This window comes from Trachinotus anak, unplaced genomic scaffold (genome assembly GCF_046630095.1).
Source record: "Trachinotus anak isolate AG129_WGS33_773 ecotype Australia unplaced genomic scaffold, CSIRO_AGI_Tana_v1 ptg000016l, whole genome shotgun sequence".
NCBI classification, from domain to species: Eukaryota; Metazoa; Chordata; class Actinopteri; order Carangiformes; family Carangidae; genus Trachinotus; species Trachinotus anak.
Window position 1 is genome coordinate 9,216,482 of NW_027273867.1, and position 20,870 is coordinate 9,237,351.

Consider the following 20,870-nt stretch of genomic DNA (forward strand, 5'->3'; position numbering starts at 1 on the left):
GTGTTAGTGTGTGTGTGTGCTTTAATGGCCAGGTGGATCAGACTCGGTGTGTAGTCTTGGAGTGCTTTAACATTTTGGTTGTGATTTAATGATTGAAGTTGAGTGAAAAAAAAAGACTATGACTGCTAACAGGATTCACATCTTTTCTGCTCTCTGCTTTCCTCCTGCAGTTCCATGTGGAGGTAATTTGACCCATCGAACAGGCACCATCTTGTCTCCTGGCTTTCCTGAGCCATACCTCAACAGCCTGAACTGCGTGTGGAAGATCACTGTTCCCGAAGGATCAGGAATCCAGGTTTGCACAACAGAGTTTCTCCCTGGCATCAGTGTTCCTCCTGGGTGTCAGCTTTGTAATAATCAGGTTACGCAAAATCCCTGAGTAAATCAGCTCTGGTAACAACAAAGTGTAAATTTGTTACATCCCCCATCCCCAACCCAATCCTACATTTTCCAATGCACACACAACCCAAAGAAGGAATGCACTGCACTCACACTGTCCAGACAAGAAACGTAAGCAGTGTCGTAATGATAATGCATGTCATGATGGAGTAAAGTAATTGACTTAGAGCCATGTAATATAATAAAATAGACCTAGATTCATGGTTTAAGTATTGTTTTATCTGCCTACTTCCAGCTTGTTATTTATCAGATAAGAGTCTCCGTTAATGAAAACTCCAAAGCTGAGCTCCAGTGACCTATTTGCTGATTTTAAACATATGGACTAATCCCCTTTGAAAACTGTCTCTGGTCAGACTGTTAAACAAGTTAACAGATTTTATTTATCTTTAGCCTCTAGCCATTACAGCTCCGCATGGTGTTGGGAGCAAGCCCCTGTGTGGTGATATATACCTTAGCAAGGGCCAATTAACAGAGCTAGCCACTGTATATCATATTATAGCATTTACAGTTCTCTGGGTACAGGAGAGCAGCTAAATGATAGAGTCTATAGACTTTACAGAGCCTCTGAATTTAATTTGTCAGGTCACCATACCAGAAACTTAAGACTAAAAATAAATTTGTAGAATTTCCTCTTCAATTACTTTACTTTTCTTTCTTGGGAGTTAATTCAGTTTGCATATTCCTATTCTTTGATGCGTGTGTGATGGAACTCTACCAGGAACCTGAGCAAGGTCCCTGTGGATCTGCCTGATGGAAAGTTTTTTAGGCTTATGCCTCAGCCTCTGTGGCTAATGACCTCAGTGCCGTCCCTCAGCTATTAGCTCCTCCATCTCAGCTGACTGTCCTTGCAGGTCAAATACACAAGATGGCCCACAGGCGTGCTTAGCATGCTGCGCAACATACTAACATTGCAATAGCTTGGAAGAGAAACAGAGGAAGAATGAGAACCAAGATCTGACTGTAGACTCGCCCTCTGAATCGCAAAAAGCTTGACAGTGAAATGTCTGTGGTGTGGTGTGGTAGTGATGAGTGAGAGTTTGTGTTCACACACATTTCCTCACTGCAAAGTGATCACTGCATGTGTTACTAAATGCAAGGTGTTAACTGTAGAGAGTTTGCCGCTCTTTGTCCAAACTCTCTGCAGATGAATCATCCTGATCCCTACTATTCCTGCTCCCACTCATCTGTTTCACACCTTCATCCTCTTTCTCTCCGTCTGTCTTTCGCACTGTTGCTCCCCTTCCACCAGCGAGCACAGACACATTAGTTTGGAGTGTCACGATCCAGAAGAGAACTTAAAGGAGCGAGGTGCCTTGCCGGCACATTTGCCATGGCCCCCTAATGAAAGATCAATCTGTGATCTGCCTCGTCTCCCTGGGATGTGCCAGAGCCCCTGCCGCCCCTTTAATTGGCTCGTATCCGATCTATTACCATCGGAGGGCCAAGGAATGGATGTGAGAGGGAAAAGAAAGGGAGGCTTGGACAGAGTGAGAGAATGAAGGAGGACACATACAGTGCTGAAGAAGAGGGTGAAACACAGAGACAAAAGACATAGTAGATGACTCAGTGTAGCCCCTCAAGCATTCACTTATACATATCAGGGGTATGCCCACCCTCAGCACCTCCTTTGGTCAGCATTCAATAGCAAAATGCGTTGGTTTTTTTTTGGTCATTTTATGCCTTTATTAGTTGAAAGTGACAGGAAATGGGGCAGAGGAGGGAAATGACAGTTGAACTGGGGTCTCGCCTGCGTAGAGCATTTGCGCCCATGTGGTATGCGCCCGAACCACCCCATCGTTTGAAGCTCCATCATTCAGGCAACCTTTGTGCTATTCTTCGAGTACGCAGTCTTTTTTTCTCAACACTGGTAACTCTTATTAGAATAAGTCTAAGTCTTCCTCTCCTTGAAGAATATTCAACATTCTCTGCAGCTGTCTCCTGGTTTCTTCATTTCATAACCACTGCCCATCACTTGAACGCAGCCTTTTAAAAGAAAGCAAGACTTATATTGTCAAATGACTTTTGCTTTGTTTTCCTAAGAATTCTGAACTCTTGCTGTTTTTCAAAGTACTTCGTAGCTTTGATCAATTTATCTTTCACCCTTTATGTACTTTAAACTATATAAAGAGAAGAAAAAAGTTTGTATGGTTGTTTGAGGCTTTTTAGACACACTGAACAAATGCAGAGGAATGGATTGAAGATTGTTGACAGAACAGTACAGAAATATCTTTGTCATGATTGGGATGTTGTCCTTCACTGTCCCTTTTTCACATATATCTCTTATGTTGTCTTCTCTCGCTCATTACTTGAACCTGATTTCCTGACACATACACACTCTTAACCCTACTGTTTCTGCTCTGCTCTCTAAATCCCATCCTTTCTGTTTCTCCACTGATGTTTCCATTTTTTTTTCTTGTCACTAATTGTGTTCCTCCTCCATCCCATTTCTCAGATCCAGGTAATCAGCTTTGTCACAGAGCAGAACTGGGACTCGCTGGAGGTGTTCGACGGAGGAGACAACACTGACACCATGCTCGGCAGCTTCTCAGGTACTACCAAAGATGTGTTTGTGTGTGCATTTATTTCTTCTGCATGTTGTTTAATCTTAAACATAAAAGAGTTTATACCTAAAATCATAGTCCAGGCAACTTAATAGTCTGATCACCTATCACAGAGCAGCGCTGAGTACCTGGAACAGACTGAATTTGTTCACCAGCGCATACAGCACTTAAAATGGGGGCCTCATTTGGGCGCAGTTGGCATTGTAACAGTGCTAAATTAAATTCAGAGTACATAAAGCCAGCTGGTGTCAACATGGGAAAGTTTCAAAATTCCAATCTGTTTGAGCATCCCCTGGCAAACTCTTGGTGCATTTCCACAAAGGTTAGCCTTTTCTGTGTGGAGTTGTAGTGAGTGTTTGTTTACAGGTTCTGCGTTAGTCCCGTCATAGTGAGGATACAGCAACAGGGAATTCTCCTTTTGTTTATGCTTGGAACCAGACCAAACGTAAATGTTAGAGGTACCCTGAAGTAAAGAGATGAAAGAGAAATGCCAGGCTGACAAATTTGAGTTATTAAACCACCAATTTTAGGTCATATTTGTAAAGCATGATTTTATTGAGTGATAATGATTTTTATGGTTTTTTTTTTTGGAAGTATTTTTTGTCTTCTAATTTCAGTTGAAATTAGAAATTATTCCATACAGGAATAAACTATTGTCTCTGCTCTTTGTGCTGCTAAAAGCAAGAAGGTCGCACTATGTTGCATCTGCCTCCCTAAATATTCAAATGCACATACACACAGTCATTCATGCATACATCCTTTCTGCATGCACCCACAAACACACACAGACACACACTCTTAAATCACCAAATGCAACAAAGAGCAGTAGCTTATGTGGTTAGTTATGGTCGGCCTATGCAGGAGATTGCATTGCCATACTCCTCTATTAATCTTCTCCCCAAGGCACCACGGTTCCAGCGCTCCTCAACAGCACCTCCAACCAACTCTACCTCCACTTTTTCTCTGACATTAGTGTGTCTGCAGCTGGATTCAGGCTGGAATACAAAAGTAAGTGAAAATAGAGTTCTTCACTACCTCATGTAAATACCAACACCCTGAGGACAAGTATTACAACAAATACATTTCTTATGACGCTTCACTGGTTGGGTTCTTCCCCACATTTTGCCTTGTGCTTTCCCATTATAATTCCGTACTTAATGTTTCTGCATTATTTCTAAATAACCTTCCTTTTTTTCTTCTGTCCCGTCATCTTTTCCATCCATTCTTCATCCACCTCAGCGGTGTCTCTGACCAACTGTCCAGAGCCTGTGGTTCCAATGAATGGCATCAAAGTTGGGGAGCGTCTTCAGATGAACAATGTGGTGTCTTTCCACTGTGAACCAGGATATACTCTACAGGTAACATCTCCTGCCTTCAGTTATGGTTCATCATCAAATGCCCATGAAATCACATTGATGCTTCCTTTGTGAGTGTCACTTTTTATGATAGTCAATCAAGCAAAATTTCGGAGAAAAGAAACTGGAAGGACGGGATAGTGTTTAGAAGTTCCTTTTAGAAGTTTAGTCAGAAGTTATCCTTTCATTTTTCAGCCTCAATTAACTTGATGCTTTGATTACGTTAATGTGATTAAATCAGTGTAAGCATATTTTCAATAACATTCAGAGTGCTCTGACTTTGGCTTTGATAGACACCAGAAAGGGAATGTATGCACCTTCATTTGCATCTTTTCACCTGTAAACAAGTTCAACATGTGCTGAGCTCAGTGGTTTTACGAAAATTGTCTGTGTGGTTTTATAGATTAGAGGATGATAGTAATGATTCATCTCTGTCATCCCGCCTGCATGTTATGATGCATGACAGTTTTCCCCCTTAAGTTGGTCAAATAGAATGGGTATCTAGACAGTTATCCTCCATATGTTGGTTATAATTTATAGGATGTGGTGCTGGTTTTGCTATAAACTCAGAATTCTGCTCAGCCTCCAAGTTTGAGTGTATTGTGCAGGTCCTCCAGTGCTTCCACAGTCATCATCAGCAGACAGATGGTGACATCTGTGGAGCACATTGGATGCAGCAGTTCACACAAAATCTACTTGAAAGTTCTCTATCCACTCTGCACCACACCAGTCTGTCAGGACTGTGTGTTCCCATCAGCTCCCACTCCCTGTCCTCATCTAGAAATGCCAGGTTCGGTTTGTGTCACTTGCCTTTTTTCACACCGGTTTGACTGCATTTTTAATTTGAATAAATGGCTCTGATTACATGTTTTGATAAAATGATAGTGGCAGGTTTTAGCAAAAAAGGTTTGGGGAGATGATCTCAATTCTGTGCTGCCATCTTAGAAATGAATATAATTACTTCAAGGAGCTATTTGTACATTTTGCTATCGCTAAGTATCCAACGTTAACATAAACAGGTGTTTACTCAGCAGACTAGGCGAGAGCTTCAGCCATCATTGTGTTTACAATACAAGATGTTATAACACAACATCAGGGCAACCTGGATGCTGCAGTAACACGGTATCAGAAAGTGACAAGACAGGCCAATGGGCCAGGGTTAGCTGGTGAGCATGTTAACTTTAGTAGAACAAAAGAAGAAAAGTGATAGAAATAGAGGCAAAACAAGAGGTCTGCTTTCCATCTCTGGAGACAGCTCCTGGCAAGTAAAGAAATGCTGCAGAACTCACAATGTTTCTTCTAGACTGTTAAGTTAAGGCTGTTAATGCTAATGTTGACTATGTAGCAATTGGAAAACCTAAAAATAGCTCATTTAACATGTAAATGTTGTTATTATAGGTAGGAATCTGAGTCCTGACCTGAGCTCCATGGAAGTTTTTGAACTCCATTGCCTCTGGATAATCAAATAATATGATCTAGTATTACGGGAAGTTTTTAAAGTTATGCCGCCAACTTGCCATTAAGTTAAAAGCCCTGGATATTACTTTTCTCATAGTATTTGCAGTAGTGGCATCATCAGAGAGAAGTACTTCAGTTCACCCAGATATAAATTAAGTGACTAAAAACATAGTAAACATTATTTATTGAATCATATTTTATTGCACAATAGGTTAGATCAGTCATACTCTTAGAACACATATATACAGCCTCTTTATCACCGTGTGTACATCACTTGTGCCCAGTTTCATGATATTGTTTCTTTCCTCTCTATTCTTTATGGTCTTATTGTTTTTCTACCCTTACCTACTAGAAATTCTATGATTATAAATTGGTACACCTGACCTAAATTAGGTAGATAGGTAGGATAAAGAGGAAATTAAACTAACATCCATCAATTTTGTATAAATCTTAAGTCATTATCAACCATTGCAGCAGCCATCTATGATCTGGGAGATAAGTGAAAGAGTGCTTTCTAATGGTCCAAGGGTTCTTTGTTACATGAACTAGTTTTTTTAATCAGTTTTTAAATCTTTATGGCATGTTAGTCTTGAAAGTTAATCCAGAACTCTCAGAAAATGCCTGATGCATTGCTTATTTTAGCAGAGCAATGATAAATCTGAACTGCTCTGTAATCTTTCCCGCTCTGTCTCCCTTTGTGTGATCATCTTAATGTGCCTGTGATGCTGCCTCTCTAATGTCTGTCACTTCAGATGGATTTAGTCATTTAGTCGCCACATGAAGTCATGTAGAGGCAGGCAGCAGGTTCAAATAATTGGAGCAACAGTTGAGTGACAGTGGGGAGAAGAAATTATTTCATTGTCTGCTCTTTGCTGCACTTTTGTCTGTGTCTGTGTGTTGGTGTGGATGCTCCTCACAGGGGAATTCTCACATCACTTGTATGCCTGGGACTGTTAGACGATGGAACTACCCACCTCCTCTCTGCATAGGTAAAAATACCTTTATCTTTATTTCCTTCTCTCCTGTTTCCTTTCTACTTTCTGACTATTTTTCTTTGGGAAATCTTTACTGAGCACACCAGCTAATCCTTCCAAACGTTATACCAAGGCCAAGGTCCCAATGTACAGACTTGTAGTGCTTGATAATTTATGCCATGGTTTTTTGCTATGGTAGTACATATTATAGGTCAGAGGTTTTCAAACTTTTTCACATCAAGGATCCTCTAACTCACTCAAATTAGACCATGAACCCCAATCTGGTAAGATTTTTGCTTTCGAATGTTTTATGACGTAAAGTGTTTAAACCCATGACCAAGATAGTCATACATTCTGTCATTGTGTTACTTATGATGGAATTATAGTGAAAATAAAAGGATTCCCCTTTTTGGGAACCCAGGAACCCCCTCAAGGACCCCACGGCTCCCTGGACCACACTTTGAGAACCAGTTCTATAGGTGACAAAGATATGCGTTACCTTTCCAATAGCGCTCACATACAGAAACACTATGCCAGGGATAACCTAGCTCCGAAATGTAAATGAAAAGAAAATAGACGATACAAACAAAAAGCAAAGATTATATCTGACTTGTTCATGTTTTTTATTAGAGTGGAGGAGAGCCATGGTCATTGTGAAATTAATTCCTGCCTTGAGAGTTGAGACTGCAGCAGCATTAGGTTCCTTTTTCCAGTTTTGTACATTGAGTCCTCCTGCTTGTGTGAGCGCCTTGACAAACGGGTTCCACTTATTGGAACAACCTACTACTGCCTAATTAGTTCCATCTCGGACTGTGATTGGTTGAAGTCGAGGAAAGATTCATCGTGTTCACAGGCATCAGCAGTTTCCTGATTACCTCAGGCTTTTTGCTGCTGCTACAGGATAACATTTAACCCCTCACTTATTCCTTACAGAAACACCACAGTACATCACTCTGATTTTCTCTATATGGTTTCTCCCTCCTCTGACTTATATAGGCTGTTTGTCCCATTTATTTCTTAATCTTCTTCCCTGTGTTTGCCTGTTTTTTTTTTTTTTCTTGCAGTACCTCTGTCTTTCTCTTTTCCTCGAGTCAGCTCATTCTTCTACGATGAGTTTCAGCATCCTTTCATCTTTTTAATTTTGGTGTCAGGATCTCTCTCTTTTCATCTTTCTTGATCCCCATCTCCTCTTTCCGTCAGTATTTCCATTCCTCTTTTTTTTCTCAGTTCACCTCTTTACCAGCTCTTGTGCATCTTCATCCTGAATTTCACTCAAAGAAACATTTATCTTTCAGTGGTTAAAGATGAAAGGGAAAAGATGAAGAGCAGCAAAAGACACAGCATATTGAACCTTGATGTCTTAAGTAAAAAGAGAAGATATCCAAAGCTCTTTAATAGTGAGATAAATTGCCCCTTTTGTTGAGATGCTTTCTGTTAATGACAGTTTTTGATTGTTTTTACATTGAGTTCAGCACAAATCCCAAAAACACAAATTTTATTATTGCAATAAAAATTGCACTTAACCTGCACTTAAAAACCATCTCACCTTACCTTCAAGCAATGCAAACCCACATAAAAGATAGAAAATTAAAGGCTTTGGGTTCAGAGTGTTATTCTCTCAGTTTTTAGTGTCCAACTTTAGTTTTAAAATGAGTATTTCAGTTCTGCGATGGTTCCACTAAACATGGACTAGTTGACATCACACTATGCTTATTTGTCTCATATAAACTCATCAAATATTTTCAACTTGCACTGTGGTTGCTTGAGCCACCTACTACAATAGAGAACTGCAGTAAGACGTATTTGCAATGTTATTTTAATGTGGGAGAATCACTGTTTGCAGATGCTAATGAAACGCTTTGTTTACCCTCTGCCAGCTCAATGTGGTGGAATCCGGGAGGAGATGGAGGGCATGATTCTCAGTCCTGGTTTCCCTGGCAACTACCCTAGCAACAGTGACTGCACCTGGAGAATCTACCTGCCAGTTGGTTACGGTGAGCATCATAAGAGGCTCTTGCAGCATGCCACATGTTGGCATTTCCACACTCAAGAACCTCTAATTATGCAGCTTGTAGGGCCGAACTGTGGAATGACAACGTTTGTAGCTGTAAATATACCTGGCTGAAAGTCATTTAGATCTGAGACTCTGTGAAATGGTACCTAAGCAATATTTTAAAAAAAACATTCTTCAATTTCATTTCTTTTTTTTTTTCCTTTTTTCCCAGGAGCCCACATTCAGTTCCTCAACTTCTCCACCGAGGCCAACCATGATTTCCTTGAGATACGTAATGGGCCTCTTGACACAAGTGCGGTGATTGGCCGATTCAGTGGCCAGGATATTCCTTCCTCCCTTCTCACCACCTCCCATGAGACCACAGTGTATTTCCATAGTGACCATTCGCAGAACAAACCAGGCTTCAGGTTTGAGTACCAGGGTAAGAATCCAGCCATGATGATGTGTATGACAATATACTCAAAGCTCCTTGTAAAAGATTCAGAAGATAGGAACAGGAAATTATGACCAGCCTTTGGATTGTCTCTGACAAAAATAGACCCAGTTAATATACATTTATAATAGTGAGCATAATTACCAAGACTACATTTTGCTAATTGCAAAGCTGAGCCAGTATCAAGAGTATGAGATATTTTCTTCTGCAAAGCATATTCAACCTAGTAATTACTTTAATGTAACTGGAGTTTTTTGGCTGCTTCAAACCATCTTTGCTGTCACTGAAATATGGTTCTGCAGAGGTACAGTGAATCTAACTATAATGATCAGAGCTATTGCCCTGAAGTGACACAATCACAGAATCACTTTAAGAGTCATTGTCACAGAGATGAATTATGTCTTGTAAATGCGTAATGACATATGATAATTTCTGAGAGTGTTACCTTTTTTTCTTCATGTTCACTTGTGTATCATTAGTGGCATTTCGCTGTGATGTGTATGCATGTAAAGCTATAACATTACTGAATTAGCCCTGGAACCAACTGTGTCAAACTAATCAGCCCACAGCCAGTAAATTCCACACATCTATAAATCTCTGTATATAAAACTGTTGATCACCTAAAAGATTTCCTCGCCATGTGCCAATAAACAGCTTTGCTGCCTATCCACATGGCTGCAAGGAATAAATTGCCCTTGTCTACAAATGCAACAGGCACACAAAGTTTGTATTTTGTGATTCAACAAACGAGCCGGCAAATCGAAAGGTAGCATTGTGCATTTACATAATTATGTGTACATTAGCATATAAATCAAGCATTATATTTGCAAATACCCCCCTTTTGCAGTATTTGCATGAGTTATCTCCTACAAAGGGAAGCTGTGATCCATAGAAATCAATTTCTTTAGTTATATTTATATCCTGGCTTTTCAAGGCTTGCTGCCTGCTCTGCCTTTGTCTCCAAGAGGGAAAAAAAGTAAGAATTATTTACCCACACTACTTCTGATGATTGCCTCATACTCCTCCGGCACAAGTCAATCCCGCCCCTGATAACTCCTGTTTAAGGAGGAGGAGGAGGAGGAGGAGGCAGAAAGAGCGAGTGGGAGGTTGAGGAGGAAGAACAACAGAAAGATGAGGAAGGGGAATTAAAGATGGAAAGTAAAAATAAAGGATGCTGTGCTGCTTTTATCTGAAAGCAAAGCATTCACATATTGAGGATAATCAGTGGTGGTTGTGGGAATTGATTGCTGGCTTCAGGCAGCAACAAGGAATCTGGAACAGTTAGGTGGTCAGCATCGGTAGGTGGTCACAGTGATCATCACAACAATAGGTTCGTAGAAACAGTCATTTCCCTGATTTACTCTGTTTGCATGTTCACAAAGGGGCACAGACATGTTTTAAAAGTACAGAATGTGCATCTCAACTATTTTACCATTTTGTACCATGAAATAAATGATGTAACTGCTCCCTCTCTCTCTCAGCATATGAGCTACAGGAGTGCCCCGATCCGGAGCCTTTCCGCTATGGAGTGGTGGTGGGTGCTGGCTTCAATGTGGGCCAGTCTATCTCCTTTGAGTGTCTGCCTGGGTATCAGCTAATGGGACACTCCATCCTCACCTGTGAGCATGGCACCACCCGCAACTGGGATCACCCTTTCCCTCGCTGCGAAGGTAAGGGATCGAGACTTGACTTACCATACATACCTTTTACACATTTATAAATCTAAACAATCTAAATGCTTCCAAACAAATGGCCGACTCAACTGCCTCATGAACGCAGAACTAAACTAATAACAAGGTAACTTCCTGTTTAGAACTCATTGAGCTATTACATTGTTAGTGTGGAGTGCGGCCATGGAGGTAATGATTATCTATTACGAATAATGCAATTAAAGTGAATTATCATCCCCCATTAATAAAGCAAAGTACTCCTCAATGCAAATCAATGCTGTGCTAAAGAGGAACGGAGACAAATAAAAGATGAATAAAAGAGGGCCTAAATTGAAAAGAGAAGTAATGGGTACTCTTTCTTTCTCCGCGTCCTTGACCCACATTCTCACGCTCTAGCTGTCGATTATTCAATAAGGCAGGCAAAATTACAGAGGGAGGTGATGGCCGTGACACTGGAACTTTGAATGGGTGAGCAGGGAGATAAGTGGGAGTGAGAGACAGAGCAAGAGTGAAAAGCCAGAGGGAGGAGTTTATTCTCTCACAGCTATTTTTCTTTGTATTATTGCCAGAAACCTGCTAGAATACTATACCTTTGTGTGTGATGTCTTGCGTGTGCATGCAAATGTGTATTTGTTGGTGTGTATAGGAACATGAATATATGAAGATTCTATAAAATACTGTACATGAATAGAATGTTAATTATCTTGCAGTATCCTATACCCCAGTACAATGCTCACATGCTTGTGCAGTTTTTAATGTACAACTTATTTATATAATCATCTATGCAAATCCAATTTAGCCCCCTGCTGTGCTGATGAAATATATAGCATTTACACAGTATTTAATATATGTCAGTCCAATAGTATGTACAGTATTTGAACAGCAAATTACACTGCTTGACATGTTTAATGCAGGCTTATACGTATTTCAGTAACATTTACCGCTGAGTGTGTGTCTGTCTGCATGTGTGTGTGTGTTCACTAGGCAGAATGACCAGGAGAAGGTAGCCTGATGCCTCTAACTGTGAGTGTAATTGAATTGGCTTTAATGCTGTGACCTGGTGTGAGGAAGTGATACAGCAGGAGATGAAGTGATAGGAGGTCCCTCAGTCTTAATGGGATAAATATTGGGGGTGCAAAGATGAAATCGAGACTGAAACCACAACAAAAACATCCACAATCTTGTGATGCGATACCAGAAAAGCCCCCCCACCCCATACACCACTGCCTTTGCTAGCAAAGTAAATGCATTGATCTTTTTTTGCTCATCTCCTCTCAGCTAATACATAGCCAGTGTTACATGGCAGCAAACCTTGTTGTAACACCTTTACTTGACCCAGTCTAGCTCAGTACAACCTGTTCTTCAGTCTCTCTGTCACTCCAGTATTTGCATAGATTCCCCTTCAGGGGGATGAGAGACATTGATTTTTATTACTTTACCTCCATTTACCTACTTAGCTTGTGTTTATAATCACACCATGTTGTGTTTATGAAATACTTTGCACTCTTCTCTCTCTGTTTTGTGTCTTGTTTGTTTCAACTTCTCTGTGCACTTGATCTTTGCAGTCTCGTCTCCTCCTCCTCCTCCTCCTCCTTCGTCACCCCTTTTCCATTCCTTTTATATTTGGATAACTTATATAACTGTTTGTGTAGAAACAGAAGTCTGTGGTAAATTGTATATGCATATGGATCACTTGGAAATAATTACCCTTTACAGTTTCTTTTTTTTCTCTGAAAAAGTAACTGCAAGTTAGTATGTGACATGGGGTTGACATGGTGTCTAGAGGTTCCACAGAAGAATTGGCCATATTTCCTGCTTTTTCTCTTTTTTTTGTTTTTGTACTCAGTTTTCTATTTTACTAAAGTAACATAGCACGCTTGAAACCAACATCCAAACCCAGTTTAGTTCAGAATATAATCAGTATACACATATGCAACAAAAAAGTTTTAAATTTAATTGTGAAATGTAATGGTGCTATGATGAAAGGAGAAAGGATTTTACACTATGAAAGATCAAAAAAATTTTTTACATGCGTCTGTTTTCTCTTTTGTATTTAAAAACAATTCCAAGGCTTTCAAGTTTTCTGTTCTTACCTAACCCTTCAAGCAAACACAGTCTTTCGCACATAATGCTTAAGTAGCTCACCGTTCGATGGCATCACCCAGAGGTGCAACTCCATGGAGTGTCCAGGGTTTAATCAATCGGTGTGATCAATAGCTCATTTAACCTGGTGAGGCGGGGCGGGAGGGCACTCAACCACAGGGCTAACACAAGCATCTGTATTACATGAACACACACATAACCTGAGTGAGAAACACAGGGATAAAACATGCAGTCTCTGCTTTGGGAATGACCTTATTCCCATCGGCGTCCGAGGGTGTGTCGTTAAGCTGAATACCCCGTCTGGTTTGCTTGAGATGCCTGCACTACTGCGATTACCACTCCGTCCTGATTTTCCCTGCTTTACCACTGTGAATAAGGGGTTTCTCTAAGGGCACCAGTGGGAGTGTTAGGCTTGGTAATCGTTAAGTTGGTGAGAAGCTCCTGAGTTCCTGAGGAATGTTTGAAAAATAGTTACAACTTCTATGCATGCAGATTTGAGGCCGGGTGAAGGGTTGTGTGCCTCTGGTTGAGTGTGTGTTTCACTGTATTTGTGTGGTTGTACAGGATTTGTTTTTTTTTTTACCTCAGGACATGAAGCATGTGACGTCCCAGTGTTGTCCCAGTTTTGACATAGACATGCTGTTCTAACCTTTCCTGTCACTCAAACACACACACAGGTTTACACACTCATGCATATCCACTCCTTGTAGACATAACACATACTGTAAATATACACACACACACCTCAAAAGCCCAGACCAAACTAATCCCTCGCCTCATCTCTGCACTCTCTCTCTTCACCCCCAATGGGAAAGGGTTGAGGCCTTATCTTAGCAAAACACTCTATCCAAGTCCCCACTTGCTAACAGGCTTTACTGGCTAATCTTTAGCTCAGACAAGCGCCTGGGCACTAGACGAAGAGTGAAGGAGAGGGGAGAAAAAGACACTGAGAAGGGAAGTAGAAGAAGAGGAGGATGAAAAATCCCCTTTTTCCACCAATTGCAGCTGAATTATGCATCTGTCCTGTTGTATTCCCAGCCCGCTGATATATTTACACTGCCTCTCTCTCTGCCCCCCCCCCAGTGCCTTGCGGTGGGAACATTACGTCAGACAATGGCACCATCTTCTCCCCAGGTTACCCAGAGGAGTACCCCAGTTCAGCTGACTGCTCCTGGCTGATCACCGTGGCTCCTGGCTTTGGCATAAAACTTAACTTCACCCTGCTTCAGGTTCATGGGCCACATGACTTCATCACTGTCTGGTAAGAAATTACTGCTCCCAGGGGCTCTAGATTTGTGGAAACTCCCTTTATGAGATACTGTGTATATTTTGTAGCTTAATATTTTTTTGTGGGGGTAAAGTGAAACCATATTTTAACCAGTTTTCTGGTAACGGACAAAAACCTAAATCTCAAGGCCATCCCAGCAAAATGTTGACCTTTGTACTTCATGTACTTAAGTGTCATTGAAATGTTTCAATTTTTTAAATATATGTGCAATTCATCATAATTCTTTATCTTTCAAGTCCCTGTCACCTGCTCCTGCTTTTTAAAGCTGTAATGCCTCCAGCTTTTTCCCCATATCAGCCTCTGTTGTGTCACTTGACAAAACTGAGTCAGAGTCCAGCTAATCTCTAATTCCCCTGCCCCCTCCTCTCTTTTCATTCACTGAAAGTGCAGCTTATTTTCAACAAGTACCACACAACCCCTCCCTCACTTAAGTATTTGTGTGGGAGAAAACTGGGGGAGACAGAGTAGGGCTGTGTATATCGTACTGAGTATTGAGTGGTAAAGCTTCCTTTCATCACCTCCACAATGTATGGCTGAGCCCGACATATGTGTGACCAAAGACAGGATTTTGCATGCATGATGTCTGCCAGTCCCAGCTGATCCCAAGACAAGCTCCAAAGGTCCCAGCTCTCAGTGAGACCGGAGATCTGACTGCCAGCCAACCTGGCAACTTGACGACCACAAGTGCACATGGCATGAGGTGTCATCGACTGTATGTTTCACAGATTGGGCTGCTTATAGAAATTTGCGTCAACATTTTCAGTCTGTGGAGAGTTTAAGTCGCTAACTCGACATGACTAGAGAGCCAAAATGTCAATTTTCTATCTATTGTGGCTCTTCTGTAAATGGCCCCCACTGTGTTGATCTTTCCCAACAGCCTCCTGCAGAGCCAAGATGGGGACTATCATGTTCCCCAGTTTCCAGTTACCACTTCTTTGTATCTATCCACTGAACTACTGAGCCAAGGAAATGGGCCCCGTAATGGCGGCTTGGCCAGAGTGCTGTCAGGCAGCAGTCCCTAGCCAGCCGTTTCCAGAGCTGCTTGTAATCGCACATGCCCAGTCTGACAGCCAAAGACAGATGGTTTTTAAGCTGAATGGTTGTGGCAGGAATCTGGGAGCTGGCTTAATCGGCCATGCCCACGCCAGGGGACTGCCAAGGCTGGGCCACAGCTTCCAGAGACTCTCCCCTTGGATGGCAGTTAGCAGGAGCAGCGTAATCCAGACCTGTCATTTCACGCTTATCTGTAATTTTTACCTTATTTCAGCATAATCACCCAGAGCAGCCCAGAGTAATTGCTTTAGGTTTGATGAAGTGAGAGCAGCTTGGTTACACTCTGCTGCTGGAGGCTGCTTGACAATAATCTGGCATGTGGCTTTGTTTGGTTTTCTCACAGAGATGCCTTACAGAGTCTTGAGGTGTTTTATGGTTAGAGACCAAGTGTGCACTTTAGCAGAGGCTGCTGACAGAAAACCCCCTATGGTTATAATCACTGTATCTCCAGTGTGTTGTTATTTTTGAAGGTATAGTTGACTAGTGACTTTTTTCCTATAGGGATGGTCCACAGGAGACAGCCAGGAAACTGGGGGTGTTTACTGATGGAGAGCCCAATGATCCACCCAGTAGCACCTCCAATCAGGTGCTGATACGTTTCCGTAGTAACACAGAGAAGGGCGGACTGTTCCGGATCAGCTATCAAGGTATGTAAAAGATTTTACTTGATCCTTATTTCTAGCTGATGATTCACATATATTCTGTGTTTGACTCCCTTCATGTCTTTGATGCTCTCAATAAAGCGTACAGACTGCAGTACTGCCTGCCTCCCCCCATCATTCCTAATGCAGAGATCCTGATGGCAAGCAAAGAGTTTAAAATTGGTAGGTGGAAATGCTGTCACAAAAAGGCACATTCACACACATATAGACACGCACAGTCACCACTGTCTATGCTCTGCTAACTTTTTTGTATTAGACCTTGGTCCCATGCTGACTGGTGGAATTGTAGCATTCTGAAGAGTTAATCCCAACTGTCAATTCACCTTCTGACAGGTTACATTGCCCCAGATTGACTGACTACATGTCCCATAAGTCAGTGCTACTGAATGCAGACTCGCCCTAAGCTACATCACCCATGGAAGCTTTGAGGCAGCAGTATAAATGAATGATTCTGACAAAATAATCAGAAAGCCAAAGGGATTTGGGGCAGGTGCTCTCATTCTCCCCTGTAGAAGACAATGGAGATTAATTCTTCTTATCTGTTTATTTGCATACCTCCTTGACACGTTATTATTCAGAGACACAAAGCCGACGACACTGACATAGTGTTTCATCTATAGGATTCCCAGTAGGGGATTTATTATGGTACTTTTCTCCACTGTTAACTTTTTCTTTCACTGAGACACACAATGGATCATGATTAGTTCCGCAGACATTTTGGCTTGTTGCCACCATCTCTGATTTGTCATTGACTGTACCTCCTCCTCCTCCTCCTCTGTCTCTCTCTTCAGGTGATATAGTGCGCTACCGATGTCTTCCAGGCTACCAGTTAAGTGGAAACAGCATCCTGACCTGCCGGCTGGGGACACACTTGGAGTTTGAGGGGCCTCCGCCTTCATGTGATGGTGAGTGAATGCGTGAGACTTTTGAACTTGAAAGGGGGGGGGCCTTGATCACTCTTACACAATAACACCTTCACATCTGGACACTGCTCAGTACAACCCGAATTTGATTCGCTGGCCAGTGGGCAGCTCCACATGACGGGCAAGGAGATAAGGGCCTTAATCAGAGCGCCTCAATGGTGGTAATGAGGGAAGGGTGAAGCACTGCTCAGTCATTTTCCCACGCATATTTATTCTGCTGATTCAGGCATTGAACCTGAAACCTTCCAGTAGTAATCTCTTAGTAGTAATCTCTTCTTTATCACATTTTCTTTCTCTCCTAGCTACATTTAGTATATTCTTCTCCACCTGCTTTATCTTTCCTTATTATTTCTCTAAAACTAAAAATTTATTGGTTCTCAGATTTCTCAAATAATTGAGCTAAAATCTTCTGCAATAGATAGATGAATACTTACTGAATACGGTGCCTTATGAATACAATAAAATGTATTTATTTGTGATAAAAAGCCATTGCCAGAAGACAGACCAGTAAGCAAATATACATCATGTCAGAAATGATTTTGCTTTCACTACTAGACTTTTTAAATTTAGCACTTTTAGCTCCTTTGCTACATATATATGTGGCAGAAAAAAGAAGTGTTCTGTACTTTGGAACCAAGTGTCAACCCACCGTGATGTCACCCATTGGTTTGTGAACTCCCGTTTTGAAGCCTCAAGTTTGTAATTTGGCCGTCGCTATCTTGGTTTTTTGAAACTGTATGACACAATGTTTGGATGACAAGGTGGAGCTGACGAGGACTGAGGGGTGAAGTTGACCTGCTCAATCACACAGTAGCCAGTTTAAAAATGGAACATCATATTGTATTGAAGAAGACTTGAAACTAGCGATTGTGACCATAAACTCATTAGGAAAACGTTTACTGAAGTAATAAATCAAATGAGAAGTAGGGCGGTTTTCCCATAGACCTCAATACAATCTGACCTCTTTTTACGACCAGTGGAGGTGATTAGATATAATGCAGGTTTAAGGCACTTCTGTATTGGCTTCACTTTTCAGAGAAAGAATCTATGTCCATTTTTATGTACAGTCTATGTTTGGGATATTGTCTGCCATAATGTAAAGTAAATGTAAACAAAGCATAATTCAAAGATATCAAAGCTCTTGCTCAGATCCCAGTTAAAACACTTCACAGCATTATATTAACATTCCCAGTGTTTTTTTGTTTTTTTTACCTGGTTTGATTTGGTTAGTTTGGTCTCAAGCCACTTGGCCTCCACTGAAGTCCTATTAGACCCAAATGGTCAAGGCACCATGATGGTGCAGAATCACATTCATCCATCTTAATCCTGTGGATTTTTATTGTCTCTATTGCTAAATATTTCCCATGGAAATTAATTTGAACTTGTAATACCTGTAGTCGCAATTTCAGCTCTGTAAAAACAGTGGCTACTTCTCCTCTAAACTGCACATTACGACACATCACTTTGAATAAATGTATGAGCCTCTTGAGATGCATCATCTCAGTTTTCGTGAGGGCCCTGATAAGTCATTATGTTTCACAAATATATCACAGCACAGGTGAAGCACTGCTTTCAACTGTTTATTTTCAGCAGGGTTATAGGTAGTCAGTGTCATTTTGCTCTAATCACAGACTCATGCACTAGTTGCAGTTTTGCTTTATTTCTGGCTCCCATGGGTCCTCTTTCTGCCTGTAGTCATGGAGCAGCAGCCACATATCAGTTTGGTAGCACTTTCTATCGCTGTGGATGATACTTGGCTCCCATGAGGCTGAGGGTGGCTTCTGTGGTGCTCTCTACGTGCCGAGATATCATCCTCCCAGAGGACTCAGTGAGTGCCGTGTCCCCAACACATCATCATAATACCTTATGTTTTGTGCAATACTTTTCCCCTGGGCAAGAAACGGGGTGCATAGATGGCTCTTTCTGCTTCAAAATATTTTAAAAGCACATATCTTTCATTGTCTTGCTCTCTTTTCTAAAATGCTCTGCTCCTTTTTTTTTCCATCTTGCTTTGTCATTTTGTGTCTCTCACTCTGTTTGTAGGTTATGTGGTTGACGGACAGAGTTCGATAAATGCAACTAATTTAAAGTGCTAAATAGGAAATATATGCAAATGCTCTCAGTGTGAGGTGAAAAAGGAGCAGATAAAAGAAGAGTTAGGCAACAGAAAGAGGGCAATGAAAGGGGAAGAGGATTTATGTATAGGCTAATATTGAAGATGTGGGACAAAGTACCCAGGACACCCAGTGAGAGGCAGAACAGAGGAGAGTGAGAGTGTCAAAATTCAAGCCAGAAAAAAACAACGAAAAGGGGAAATCTTTTCTGTGTCTAAGTATTTGTCCTGCCTCCTGTCTGCTCCCCGTTCACTGTACCTGCAGATAATTGCACCAGAAAGCGTCCACTGACATTGCCTTATAATTGCATTATAAAAAATATCATGCTTTGTGTGTTTTGTCTTGCTAAGCCAAACAAACCTGTGCACTCTATTTAAAATATATGTGGAAGCCGGCAACAGTTGAATGCCTTTTTATTGCAGTTTGCCGTGCATTTCAGTTGTCAATGTGCACTTATGCTCATGGATTGTGTGCCCTGTTAATTGTTCCCCTTGTGCTGAGAGACACAATATACTTGGGACAAACAGTTCCAGCAGACTCCGTCTATCTGCAAACCTGTCACTTTTTCTGCATAGACGCAGACCAAGGTGATGGAGAGGAGAGCCTCACACAACAAAAGCTAAAGGATTCAGGAGTTGAGTGAGAGGGAGCTGAGGGCAGAGAACAAACTGATGCTAGTGTGAAGGAAGAGGAGAGGATTGAATGTGGAGAGAGGAGGGTCAAAGACAAACAGAAAGGTAGAAAGCAGTTTGGGATGGCTGTGAAAAAGCAGGATTCTTGAAAAAAAAAAAAATCTACCTGGAAAAAATGGAGGAGAAACTGCTAATTTAGCAGCAGGATGGCGAATAAGTGAGCGTGAGACAGGAGCTAAAAAGCGAGGGGGGGCAGAGAGACCGAGAGAGACTTAGTTGGGGGGAACAGGGGTGGTGGTGAAGAGAAGACGTGTACAGCTCATTGAAATGCAGGGGACATGCTGGCTGCAGCTGCACCTATCAAATCACCACTTCTTGCTCTGACAAGCACAACACTCCATGCACGTCTAGCTGCCCCCAACCCCGGACACAAACACACACATACATATACAGTATAGACATTAACATTGGTCAAGCATGTGTCTTGGTAACACAACAGTGGATGTTGCTCCAGAGAGCAGCACTGGAGCCTACAGCCGGTTCTGCAGTATTGCTTGCCCCTCAGCGCCAGTATCCTCTCTCATCCTCTGCATTCCCTCCGTCTGCACTCGCTCGCCACTTCTCTCCCCTCCCCTGGCCCACTAGCGTCAGACTTCTGTTCTTACGTAACACATGTACCCTTTATTCCCTATTCTCTTTTTTGTCCTTCTCTGAGGCTGCTTCAAAAAAACAGTACATTGTATTCTCACACACTTGAACACACAGGTGTCTATCAACACCCAGATCTGTCTTTGTCTCTGTCTTTCCCTTTCTCCCAAAACTGGCACACAAGCTGAGAAATAAAAGCCATACACACATAAACACAGACACACATTCAGTCTTATGTTTTCTTTATTTAATTCAGAGAGCCATTGGAGCAACCAGTTGATTTGTATACTATTTGATTTGCCTTCTATTTGATTAAACAGGGCTGTATTGTACCCACAGCCTTTAACTACATCTGCTGTCTGCTGAGACTAACGGGAGTTCTAGCATCACACACACACAGCAACAGCATCAATACAAAGTGTTGTTTGAATTCATTAATAAATCACAATAAGCCCTGATGATCCAAAACCCCTGTGTTTATCCCCTGGACAGATTTCTGGTATAAACCTGCATAATCACCCATCACATTAGCCTCCCAACTCGGTCCCCTCGCCTCCCTCGCCTCTCCGTCTGTCTCTTTTTT

General features: G+C 41.6%; 1 protein-coding gene across 1 annotated transcript in view; it reads left to right on the plus strand.

Moving 5' to 3' along the window:
• csmd2 (CUB and Sushi multiple domains 2) overlaps positions 1-20,870 on the plus strand; it is a 229,383-nt gene that overhangs the window by 169,974 nt on the left and 38,539 nt on the right. The window contains exons 36-47 of the mRNA XM_071499949.1: positions 171-295; positions 2,852-2,948; positions 3,864-3,968; positions 4,200-4,318; positions 6,693-6,762; positions 8,625-8,741; positions 8,973-9,182; positions 10,676-10,864; positions 14,051-14,228; positions 15,810-15,955; positions 16,052-16,132; positions 16,762-16,875. Coding sequence (XP_071356050.1) covers positions 171-295; positions 2,852-2,948; positions 3,864-3,968; positions 4,200-4,318; positions 6,693-6,762; positions 8,625-8,741; positions 8,973-9,182; positions 10,676-10,864; positions 14,051-14,228; positions 15,810-15,955; positions 16,052-16,132; positions 16,762-16,875 — 1,551 coding nt within the window. The remainder of the gene's footprint in view (positions 1-170; positions 296-2,851; positions 2,949-3,863; positions 3,969-4,199; positions 4,319-6,692; positions 6,763-8,624; positions 8,742-8,972; positions 9,183-10,675; positions 10,865-14,050; positions 14,229-15,809; positions 15,956-16,051; positions 16,133-16,761; positions 16,876-20,870) is intronic.